General features: G+C 41.4%; 1 protein-coding gene across 6 annotated transcripts; it reads right to left on the reverse strand.

The window, feature by feature from the left end:
• Positions 1-591: 591 nt before the first annotated feature.
• On the reverse strand, positions 592-12,650 carry zgc:136858 (uncharacterized protein LOC678543 homolog). Of its 6 annotated transcripts, none has more exons than XM_058396335.1 (19): positions 12,276-12,648; positions 11,918-11,995; positions 9,942-10,056; positions 9,593-9,767; positions 9,394-9,505; positions 8,279-8,385; positions 7,896-8,022; positions 7,640-7,760; positions 7,403-7,488; positions 7,165-7,295; positions 6,657-6,716; positions 6,500-6,563; positions 6,283-6,377; positions 4,033-4,239; positions 3,771-3,885; positions 3,510-3,647; positions 2,436-2,602; positions 1,349-1,431; positions 592-802 (listed from the first exon to the last, which is right to left on the reverse strand). In XM_058396335.1, exons 2-19 carry the CDS (start codon positions 11,976-11,978, stop codon positions 604-606), a joined length of 2,163 nt encoding a protein of 720 aa, XP_058252318.1. In that variant the 5' UTR covers positions 11,979-11,995; positions 12,276-12,648; the 3' UTR covers positions 592-603. The 6 variants fall into 6 exon arrangements, with proteins under 6 accessions (XP_058252318.1, XP_058252319.1, XP_058252323.1 ...); XM_058396336.1 differs by having other exon boundaries at positions 4,033-4,161; positions 12,276-12,644; XM_058396340.1 differs by lacking the exon at positions 2,436-2,602 and having other exon boundaries at positions 12,276-12,650.
• Positions 12,651-12,729: the final 79 nt, after the last annotated feature.

The raw sequence follows: 12,729 nt of genomic DNA on the forward strand, positions 1-12,729 counted from the left end.
GTTGGATAATTTCCTATAATTATGATTTTTCTTTTTTTAATAAGCAAGAGAACACCTATTGTCGTGTGTGCCTCACCCGAACACAGTTAATGTAACAGAGCAGAAGTCTCTTATTAAAGTTATAGAATCACATCAGTTAAGAATTTATTGATCAGACTTCCATTATAAGTGAGTTTCAAGTAAACATTTTTAAAATTCTGTTCAGGGAAATGTGACTAAATTCTTGTCTGTCTTAATCTTCCATAAACTACAGATGAGCTTGATAACAATGAGGTTAAATACAGTGGTGTATGCATTTCATATATACCTATGTAATAGTTATAGATATACGAGTGTCTAGTTGGTGTGGCATCTAGTTGAATGCCTCAAAACTGCTCCATAAATTGCACAGAGAACTGTAATAAGCATACATATGTTAAGCTATGTTAAAAAAAATAAAATAAAAAAGGGAATAAACATCAAAAAGCCCAGCAAGTCCATCTGGTTCAGTTATCAAGATAGCATCATGAATTAAGACTCAAATCAACCAGAATGATGAGTTGCTGGTTCAAATTGGATCTATTTGGGTATATTCTTTTTTTTTTTTTTAAAAAATCCACTTTATTATGACTCCATCCACATGCAGTTTGGTTTGGGCCAGGGCTGTGGGTGCACCCTGTTTGGGAGGATGGCATCTGCAGTCAGAGATGGAGCGATGGGGTGAGGAGAGAATAAAGACAGACGCGCAGCAAGAAGGCCCATTCGTACACAGGTGTCTGTGTCTTTCCCCTGCAGGATCCCTGCCATCATTGCACCTGCAAGACTGAGAGAGTGAGAGAGAGAGAGAGAGAGAGAGAGAGAGAGAGAAGGAGAGTGAGGCACAAAGAGAGAGAGAGAGATGAGGGGTGGGGAAACAGAGAGAGAGAGAGAGAGGGAGGAAAGAACAGAGGGGGGGCAGAGAGAGAGAGAGAGAGAGAGAAGGAGAGTGAGGCACAAAGAGAGAGAGAGAGATGAGGGGTGGGGAAACAGAGAGAGAGAGGGAGGAAGGAACAGAGGGGGGGCAGAGAGAGAGAGAGAGAGAGGGGAAGGAACAGAGGGGGGGGAGAGAGAGAGAGAGAAAGAGAGAGAGAGAGGAGGGGAGAGGGGTGGGGAGACGGAGAATTAAAAAACAGTGAGAGAGGCACAGAGAGTGAGAGAGAGAGACAGACAGACAGACAAAAAGAGAGGGAGAGAGAAAGAGGAAAGACATAGAGAGAGTGAGAGAGTAACAGAGAGAGAGAGAGGCACAGAGATAGGAGATACAGAGAGACCATGAAGTTCAAAAACATTGAGCCATGTCCCGAAAGGTTGTTGTTTTAGGGTCATGTACCTGTCTCCTGCTCCAGACACGTTTAATGTCTCGTCAGAACGTACCGTCAGTGCGGGGTAGTACACAGCACACAGCCTTCCTTTCTGCACAAGAACATTCTCTTCAGTGCCAAACCTCACAGCAAACACATCATGTCCAGCAGCAACACAGTGAGTCAGTGTGTGTGTGTGTGTGTGTGTGTGTGTGTGTGTGTGTGTGTATCCTAGTGCATGGAAGAAGCTGAATTAGATACAAGCTACATAGTACAGCTTCTTTTCTAGACAGGGCTTACTCGGGAGAGTTTGTTAGGAACATATACCTTGTATCAACACTCAACAGCCATTTTATCAGGTAAACCTACCCTATAGCTGGAGTAAGAGATGGACAGATCATAGATTCATTTGAACGTGATGTCTGAGTGTTAGAAATAAAAAAAAATAATAATGGAAGTAAATGTTTTCCACATGAAAAAAACGACTATACTAAACAAATAGACTAATCAAAGACACTATTTGCTATGACAACCCATGACTTTTTTTAACCGAATCAGTAGTCTGAGGCACATTTTGTACAGTTTTGTAAGGGAATAAGATGGAAGGTTTTACTGAGCACCTTGGAGAATCTGTCACAGTTCCTCTGGAGACTCTGGCTGTCACACTCACTTCTGTTTCTGAAGCTAAAACCTGACAGCCTTCATTATAGCTTTTTTGTCAGAAAAGTGGTCTATTACATAACGTGTTCGTTTCTTTTCAGACATGCAAAACATTTTTCTGTACCATTATGGGATTTTCCTGTTTGAAAAGTAATGTTTGGAAATCTATTTTTACGTTAAACATTTTAATATAATATAGTTAAAATTAGGGGTTGGCTAAGACTTGAGTGTTGTTCTATATGTCAAGAATCACACACTAGGATACACCCACATGCACATCAATATGGTAGTTCCCTGCAAAAATAGCCAATAACCCTGTATTGCTCTGACACAGTGGTAGTAACTAATAAACCGATCAATTAAATGAAGTATACTCATAATGTATAGAGTATATCATAATGAGTTATTATGAAAACCTATAAGCAAACAATAAGTTCTATAAACACTCCTGCGTACCCGTTTGTGCTTTCGGGGTCGCAGACTGACTGTACCAGCTTCATGCTCTCCACAGACCAACACTCCCAGTGCTCCCAGCGTCACTACCACACAATGCAGGTGCTCCAGCAGGGGGCGAGAAAGAGCTGCTGCACACCCCAACACGTCCTCCAGAGAGCTTGGCAACACTGAAGATGTTATACACTGTTTTAACACGCCACATGGACATAGTCTTGCTTTCGTGATTTAAGTAATGATTTAGGTAAAACATTTGGGATATGCAGTTATAGGGAAATAATCGACGATGGGGAGGTGTGACAAGTCTGATGCAAAACAGAGTGAATTATTTTCCTAATATAACAGCATATGCTGCAGTGGTTTAATCCTTATATAATATATATGTATTTACAGTTACATTTAATGTCATCAGACATATATGAGACATGTTAGTTCCAGCTACCTAGACTACCCAGAAAGGCCTTTCTCATGAATACTTTCCTGAAGTGGAGAATTTATCGAGCATGTTGTCTTCCATTAACATTAAATAAATGTTGAATTACAGAAACTTTCCCATATTAATATTGGTACATTTTACTTTTTAACAAATATTTTAATACATTTTTTAATCTTTTGTGAAGATTATGTGAAGTGTCCATCAAACAAATCCCTGTGAATGAGTTCTTCTCCAGAAATGAGAAAGTATTCGATGGAGCTCATCGAAATTATAAATATAAATCTTTAAATCTGTAGTCTGAAACACAGCCAGCACTGCTGTCTGACTCATGCTGTTATAGAGAAATATAAGCATCTTCCGACCAATCAGATCTGAGAATTCTTCAGCACTTTGGTAGAATTCAACTTGGCAAACTCAACATGATTGCGTATGGATACAGCACAGACCTCCGAAATCAGCAGAACTCACAGAGTGCGTTTGATTCTCATCTTTCCACCTAATACAGGAAATGAGTCATGGCTTGCTTTTTGTGTGTTTCTGTCTCTGATCCTGAGCGTGAGTCAAGAGCAGTGTGATAAGGTGCAAGCAGCAGACACCTCACCATCAGTTATCAGTGATTTGTGGTTGGTAGCAGGTTGTACCCTGTGGAGTAGGTAGACGGAGAGTCTGGTTCATGGTGCGCAGCTCTGCCAGGTTGGGAGATGTGTAAGAGAGTGCTTTCCAGCTCTCGGAAACAAAGGGCTTACAGGCTTTTTCAGCATCCGTGGGCTCATACCATACTGAAAATCACACACACACACACACAGAGATGACACAAAGTTGTGGCTTGAAGTATCCTGATTGAATCAGGTTTAAAACAAGTTTTAAACAAGCCAAATCTGTTTTTAGAGCTCTGGATGTACCTGGAACTGAATGTTTCTTAGCAAGGCTACATATGTAGTCAACAGTAGAAACTGGAATGTTGCCATCAAGAACCACAAGAGACGCAGAGGAGAGCTGGTCCTCGTACTGCGAAACCTGTGCAGCATTTACAAATCAGCCATCATTTTCTCTGATTCTAGGCCACACTATCTATCCACTGATGTTAACTGACTACTTCTGATGTCGGTCAGTCAAAGAAAGGTCATGCTTACACACTCAACCAACATACTCAGTGGCACTCACATATTGCTCTTTGATTTCCTGGTGAATGTCCATATCCCCAAGTCCTAGACTCAGCTCTCCACTCTCTGTGATGATAGCGCAGTAGGTGGCCGTTCGCTGACCCTGCAATCTCGCAACTGCATGAGTGTCCTGTTGAACGCACAGCAAAGATCCGGGGTCTCGTTTGTCAAGGTCTAATTCTGAGCGTACACTCAAGTTGACACAGAACTGAGAATACACACCAGGATGCTGATAAAGCCTACAAATTGCTCTGCTTGTGCATGGCCACACACGTCTACACAAAGACATCACCATGTATGGCAAACATGTATACACCACTTAGAAAACATGCAATGGTATTGTTATTCTTTCTCTTTTACTCTTTTGTATTTGAAAAATGTAATGTAGTGCTACAGGAGTGCCATGAATGCATGTGTCAATATCAGGGGTCATGGCTAGTTGGGAAATGCCAGACCTGTCTCTAGTTTCTTGGTGAAATGCACCAGTGGCTAAAAACCCGGGAGTAGAAAGGGCTTGAGCTTACACAGGGATGTTATTGCTGCATTATTTTAAAGTATATTGATTTGCTGGTAGAGATGATTGGGACAGTAAGACTAACTGACGATCAAGCATTCATTGTAAAATGTCATATATGACTTTATATTAAATCAATGCTGAGAGCAGCTTATTCAGCAATTACTGTCAGTTATGCTGACATATTCACATAGCCACGAGTGATGCCATTACTGCCACTTTATTTTCCATAGGGGTTTCTGCATACACATTAAGGAACAGTTCTAAATATACATATATGTCCTTATGCACAAGAGTAACTTGATAAATCACACTCTATGCATGGAAACAATGGTGTTCAAGGAAAGTGGTAGCTCAGTGGTTGAGATGTTAAATTAATAACTGAGATGTGTAAATTCTGCACATTTCACACCCTTATCCAGAACAACTTTGAATATATATATATATAGCTTGATTTCAGCTACAGCTTGATTTCAGCTACGGAGGAAGACTCCATCAAGCCAATCCATCTTGTGGGAGATGCTCCAGGAAGCATGGGGTGAAATCTCATCAGATTATCTTGAAAAATTTAACGCTAGAATGTAATTGCTGCAAAAGGTGTTTGGTTTTTTTTTGATGAAGGAAAAGTTTGAAGAAAACATTCATCATTTCCATCAAAATCATTATTTCTAACTCAGCATGTCCTGTTCTTTTGCTATATTTTCTATTCAGACTAATTTTCGTGTGTGTTTCCTTGGAAAACAATAAAATCTTTAAGTTATCCCAAACTTTTGAGCGGTAGTGTATATTATGAAATGTCCAGGATTTACACACAAAATCATTTGGAATAGTTGGATTCCATATTTAATGTTACACACAGTAGCCATTTGGTCAGGTGGAAGTGTTGGGTTTTTAGATGAGAAATTACTGCCATTGTTCGCCAGCTGGATTCATTTAGGCAGGACTTCATTGGGAGGAGGCGATGTGAGAAAAGTCCACACACAAATCTGAATCAGCCACCTGCGTAATCCAAAGCCCAGAAACTAAACTGCCTCTATAAGCCTGAGTGGCCATGATTCAAACATCCAGACAGCACTTTCAATGTTCTATATAACACCATTCTTGTGTAGTATATAAAATATTATAATGCTATCTAGATCATGGGTAATAAAGACATTATATACAGAGTGGTTTTCTTATTTACTTATTTGTTCTAATATCTAATATTTGTAATATGACCTTCCACCTGTTCAGGGTGCTACAAACATTTTTTGCTGCTGATTATTTTAGAGGGCAAAGCTTTTAGACAGAGCTTTTCCGACACTCCAATTTTGGTAACCCATGTCTTCATAGGAGCTTGCCATATGCAAAGGGGCAGTGTCATGTTGGAACACTTTCGATCCTCTTAGTTCCACTGAAGTGAAATTGTAAAGTTACAGCACACAAAGATATCCTATACAGCTGCGAGGTTCCAACTGTTCCAACAGATTGAGGAAAAACCACATATGGGTGAGACCGTCAGGTTTCCACAAACGTTTGGCCATTGAGTGTACACAATACAAGCTCTCAAACTCGACAGCTCAGTAGATCCATATGGTGTATATGTGTATGAGGTGTGAAGATGAAAGGGAAAGATGGCTGTATGAGAGCAATGTTTATGTGAAAAATAGTCACTTTGTGCCTCTGTTAAAGAGTTTTGATATGAGGTAAGAGTGTGATGACTCCAAGCTGAATTTATCAGTGTTACACAGTGCTTACCATATGTTTACAGTAGTTGAGCACAGCATCACTATGAGAATCTGCTCCAATGGCTGAGATGAACAGAACTGTTTGACCCAGTCTACTCAAACAGTCTTTAGGGACAAGTGTAAACAGAAAGAAAACAAGTTACGGGCTCTAGATCTTCAGAAATTCATACATCAAAATATAGTTAGCTTTATTCCTGAGAAATCAGACGAAAGAACATGGTGTTTACCTGCAATATTCCTTCCCACTCCACCAAAGGACTGGCAGACACTTCCTGGGTTTGTCTGTCCAAACTTAGACATGAAACAGTTTGCTGAGCAAAAAGTTTCAAACTAAATGACTTTAAAAAAAACTTTTATGTGATGCATGAATGTGGTCACCCATACCAATAACTTCTTGCTTGCTCCTTTAGCAATGAAGTCAACATTTACACCTCCGACAACAATCTGTAGAAGATTAGAAATGAAATCAGACGCTGAAATCAAACATGCAAAAACAGCTGCACTGTTACCAATAATTTTTAGCTCAGATTTAAGATTAATCAGCATCTAAGAAAACAACACTTGGTATGTTTACATGCAGCCAAATTACCCAAATTTGGATCCAAACCTAATTATAGCTCCGACTGAATAGATCGGATCGAAAAGGAAAAAATGAAAAACCCTGACCCGATAACCAAAATGCTTGAGTAGAAGTATTGTGTCAATTAAAATCAAAATGACCTTGTGCACATGCGCAGTGCAATTTTGTGCGTGTTTATTTTGTTCAGAATCTATGTAATGAATATGTAAACAAATATAAACTATATTTTTGAGCTCTGTCATCATTTGGACCGACGACAATGGCGTGAGTGTGTTTGTGCATGTGTAAGATGGTGCTTTGAATATTACGTACCGTTTTAGGTTTAGAGGCCTGGTTCTCATCCTTCTGGTTCCTGCAGCCTCCTCGGGGTTGCTGTGTGCGCTCAGCGAGGGCACGTGCTATCTGACTGCCCACCCTGGCATTATTATGAATTAGAGCTATGTCTAGGAGAAATACGTGATAAGGAATGGAGTGAAAACTGAAACACGAGTGAAATAAATTATAACGATTATTCTCTGTGAGAGATCAAGACGGCTGGATGGATGGATACTGGCTCGGAGAGACTGTCCCTCAGTGAGCTCATTGACTCTGTGTAGGATGAAGGGGGTCACATCTCTCCCGCTGATTCCTTTCAGTCTGTGGACATACATAACAAAACAAACAGCATCCATCTTAATGCCTCTGATCGCATTTTAAACCCTAGCTTTGATAGAATGCCAATTACCCTTATTACAGGAATCCTTGGTTTAAGAACTAGGGACGGAAAAACATATGCCGTCTTCGTTACCTGGCTTCAGTCACAGCAGCTTGTATGGCATCTTCTATCTGCTGTCCAGCAGCAGCATGTTCATCTGGAAGAGGCACAGCAAGCAGTACTCCACTCTGAAGGCCCAGAGAGAGTGTACTCGCTGTGCAACGAGAAACACTATCACATCCACGTAGGAAAAACAATCTGCTACCACAAATATGTCCTTTTCCTCAGCTTTTGCTGACTTACTTTATTCTCTACAAAAAATGCCACATGATAATTACTTAAAACTTACCTATAAGCTCAGCAGCTTCTTCAGCATTGTGGACATTGTAAGGCGATATGTATCCACTTTTATGGGAAAAGAAAGCTGGGAAACTCTTTGACTCTCCATAAGTGGCTACACAGACCCCTTGAGTTTCCTAGGATTATAACATATATAATAAATAAAGTATACAGAGCATTCAGAAGGTATTCAGTGTATGGCAGGTAGACTGACATAAAAAAGGAACGCACCATTTTATGCTACAACAAAACAAAAGGTGAATTAAATGAAAACGTGTGAATACTTATCTGAATGCACTGTATATATCAGATCTTGTCTCTGATTTAATAACTTATTAATAATCTGCTTCCTTTTAACAATGGTCATTTTCATTACACTCCTTGATCACTGACCAAGAACTCCAGGGTTCGACCAATGTCCAGGATGGACTTCACTCCAGCAGACACCACAGCAATCGGAGTGCGGCCCAGTTCAGTCAGATCTGCGCTGATATCCAGGGCTGTTAGGAATATTCACTTATTACTCATTAAAAATGACTGCAATCCATGGTCTCATACACCATAATGATTCAGTTCTAATTATTCATACAGCTTAAACCTTACATTCTAAATGTTTTCAATATATACCGTTTCTCATTAAATATATAATGTTCTCTTTAAATATTTTAAGTGTGTGGAAAATTTACACTCACAGAGTGAAGCTGACAAGTGAAAGGTACACAGTATATACGGTATATGGCGAAATGTATGTGGACGCCTGAAAAATAACCCCATATGTGAGCCTTGCCCAAACTTTTGGAGGCTCGTGATCGTCTATTATGTCTTTGTATGCTGTAATATTACGATTTCCCTTCACATAAACTAAGCGCCTCAAACCTGTTTCAAGGCAACAATGCACATGTGCACAAATCCCCATACAGCAGTCCAATGGAAAGCCATTAGATGTGTCCACATGGAATCCAATTGTTAATGCATCACAAAATATAAAAGTCATTCATATATGCAACACTACTGTGAAGGGCAAAAGGAGCAGGATGCCAAGGGAGCAAAAGTGGCAATGTTCTCTATATCCTCTTGCCTGTCAATCACAGTGACCCTAGCCCAGGGATGTCCAGTCTTATCCAGAAAGGGCCGGTGTGGGTGCAGGTTTTCATTCCAACCAAGCAGAAGCTACACCTGATTCCAGCTGGCTAATCAACTGATCTTGGCTTTCAGTAGACTCAGGTGTGGCTTCTGCTCAGTTGGAATGAAAACCTGCACCCACACCGGCCCTTTGCGGATAAGATTGGACACCCCTGCCCTAGGCTTTTTTCAGAATGTTTTACGCTGTCCTCTGATGCACCACAAGCAGCAGGTCAACAACATGCATTTGGCTGGTGTCTAGAAAGAAAGCACATGCCTGAAAACTTCCTACTTGGTAGCTGTCAGATGATAGGGGAGAGCCGGCTGGTAGGTGGGAACTGACAGAACTGACCTATTATATTTTAGTAATACTTGGTGTGACTTACTATTTTCTCCATCTCTGTGTACTCCACCGATACCCCCAGTCACAAAAACAGGAATTCCCGCCTTGTGAGCTGCGATCATCGTACCCGAGACAGTAGTTCCTCCAGACAAACCCTACCGATTCAATCACTCACATCTCATTCACATTCCTACTGAAGGTCTTTTTTATAACGGTTAAAGAAGCACTACGATTGTTTCTACCTTGCTGATGACATAAGGCAAGTCTCTCCTGGACACCTTCAGGGTCGTTTTACTGCAGGCCAGGGAGTCCAGCTCATCTGAAGACAAGCCAACATGCACCTTTCCCTCCAGAACAGCCACCGTGGCAGGAGTCACACCCTCAGCTCTCACAATGTCCTCCACCTCTTTGGCTGTACTAGAAATGAAGCGTTGATTCAATTCATAGGTGTAACACATATGATATTTGCACTATTATCTTTGACTGTCATCAAGATGCTTATGCATACAGACCATTGCTTTCAAACAGAAAACTTAAATAGAAATACAACCAGCTGTTGGTGTGTCCACTGATCAAATGGACATTGTCTACCTCAGGTTTTGAGGGTATGGCATTCCATGTGTGATGATGGTGCTCTCCAGAGCCACGACCGGCCGGTGATCAGACAGAGCCTCACACACGGTGGGGTGAATTTTGAACAGCACATCTGGAGAAAATACACAATCAATTACACATCACTGCTTTTATCAGGTTGCTTTTGCTACAGTGAATTATTGGTGATGATGATTGGTGATCATGAGTATATATGTATATATTTGGACATACAGATGAGTGACAAATTAAAAGTAAAAACTACATAAAGTATCTCAGTAAGGTGTAGGTCCAAAACCAATGAACAATAAATGCTACAAGTCTCAGGATGGGTAATGGAGCGCTCGTTATAACGTTATGTTTTGATAATGGTGATGAAGAGCATTATCTCATACGTTGCTTGGAAATCTCCCAAATAACTAGCAGATGATTTACATTTACATTACTTTTCATCCTCCTCAAACGATTCAGTGAGCCCTCGTGTCCTATAGATGGGAGCGTAGCCGTCCCAGGGCAGACAGCTCCCATCAGGTAGAAATGTTTCATCGTAGGTGACATATATACACTATATTGCCAAAAGTATTCGCTCACTCATCCAAATAATCAGAATCAGGTGTTCCAATCACTTCCATGGCCACAGGTGTATAAAATCAAGCACCTAGGCATGCAGACTGCTTTTACAAACATTTGTGAAAGAATGGGTCGCTCTCAGGAGCTCAGTGAATTCCAGCGTGGAACTGTGATAGGATGCCACCTGTGCAACAAATCCAGTCGTGAAATTTCCTCGCTCCTAAATATTCCACAGTCAACTGTCAGCTGTATTATAAGAACGTGGAAGTGTTTGGGAACGACAGCAACTCAGCCACGAAGTGGTAGGCCACGTAAACTGACGGAGCGGAGGCGCATAGTGCGAAGAGGTCGCCGACTTTCTGCAGAGTCAATCGCTACAGACCTCCAAACTTCATGTGGCCTTCAGATTAGCTCAAGAACAGTGCGCAGAGAGCTTCATGGAATGGGTTTCCATGGCCGAGCAGCTGCATCCAAGCCATACATCACCAAGTGCAACGCAAAGCGTCGGATGCAGTGGTGTAAAGTACGCCGCCACTGGACTCTAGAGCAGTGGAGACGCATTCTCTGGAGTGACGAATCGCGCTTCTCCATCTGGCAATCTGATGGACGAGTCTGGGTTTGGCGGTTGCCAGGAGAACAGTACTTGTCTGACTGCATTGTGCCAAGTGTAAAGTTTGGTGGAGGGGGGATTATGGTGTGGGGTTGTTTTTCAGGAGCTGGGCTTGACCCCTTAGTTCCAGTGAAAGGAACTCTGAATGCTTCAGCATACCAAGACATTTTGGACAATTCCATGCTCCCAACTTTGTGGGAACAGTTTGGAGCTGGCCCCTTCCTCTTCCAACATGACTGTGCACCAGTGCACAAAGCAAGGTCCATAAAGACATGGATGACAGAGTCTGGTGTGGATGAACTTGACTGGCCTGCACAGAGTCCTGACCTCAACCCGATAGAACACCTTTGGGATGAATTAGAGTGGAGACTGAGAGCCAGACCTTCTCGTCCAACATCAGTGTGTGACCTCACAAATGCGCTTCTGGAAGAATGGTCAAAAATTCCCATAAACACACTCCTAAACCTTGTGGACGGCCTTCCCAGAAGAGTTGAAGCTGTTATAGCTGCAAAGGGTGGACCGACGTCATATTGAACCCTATGGATTAGGAATGGGATGTCACTTAAGTTCATATGCGAGTCAAGGCAGGTGAGCGAATACTTTTGGCAATATAGTGTATATGTGATCTGTCTTCGAGATCAAGAACATGGGAATGATTTGACACTTCCCTCTGAAAGGTGAAGGATATTAACAACACTTCAGAGCCAGCGTTTTTTCTCCTTTAATTTGTCACCTCTCTGTATGTTTTTGGAACATCTGGCATATAGGTTATTGAAACAGGCAGTAAAAGCTTTACCAGATCTGCAGGAAGTTGCTGATATATAGCGCTGCAGGGTGGATGACAGCTTCCCAAGCATTTTTATACCAAAGAAATCTCAGTGATGGAAAAAAAAGAATGCAAAGGCAATCAGCTACCATACAAACAGCAATCATTATAAGTAACATATAGCACATAAGCTACAGGTGCTTAGGAGAGGTAAATAGCATGAAAAGTGAAGAAGTCTAGTGAAACAGAAGCATAGGAATGGATTTAAAGGAGCTCGTGTACTTTGGATCAAACTGCAGAATGCATCAAGATGCATGACTTGGATGACTTTTACTCTATGCCGGTTGAGCACGTGCCAGTCTACTGACAAAATCCTCAGGTCACTTACTTGCGAAAGCAGGAGGCTCGGGTCCGACGGCTCGTGTTATAGCAGGGCTGTCAAAGTCTCTCGCGCTAAAAACACCGCAAATGCACAGATTTAGCACTGATTTAACATATAGATTAGCAGACACGCTAAAGGGGAGGGAGTGAACTTCGACCAGTGGTGCAGACTGTTTGTTTTTGACCAAAGGCCACGCGCAGTTTAACTGCGTCCATTTTGGTTGGCTAAATAGTGCAGAATAATAATGACCTTTAACTACTTAGACGACGACACTGAACCGAATCAACTCAACTGACTCAAATGAATCAGATATCACGTGGTGCAATGTCCTAACATTTCTTTTGTCGTTTGTTTGTTGCCCAATGTTTTGAATGGATGAATAAATAACAATTAATTCATTAATTTGTTCGGTTGCTTGTTTGAACTTTATTAAAGGTGCGGAGTTATTTATTTATTTACT

Source organism: Hemibagrus wyckioides, linkage group LG08 (genome assembly GCF_019097595.1).
Source record: "Hemibagrus wyckioides isolate EC202008001 linkage group LG08, SWU_Hwy_1.0, whole genome shotgun sequence".
Lineage (NCBI taxonomy): Eukaryota > Metazoa > Chordata > Actinopteri > Siluriformes > Bagridae > Hemibagrus > Hemibagrus wyckioides.

Excerpts from the sequence above, each read along its gene's own strand:
- zgc:136858 (XM_058396335.1), bottom strand. The coding sequence starts at position 11,978 with ATGCTTGGGAAGCTGTCATCCACCCTGCAGCGCTATATATCAGCAACT. Across the intron at positions 6,378-6,499 it reads AGTGGGAAGGAATATTGCAG|ACTGTTTGAGTAGACTGGGT; the intron begins GTAAACACCATG and ends TTGTCCCTAAAG. Across the intron at positions 1,432-2,435 it reads GACCCCGAAAGCACAAACGG|AAAGGAAGGCTGTGTGCTGT; the intron begins GTACGCAGGAGT and ends GTTCTTGTGCAG.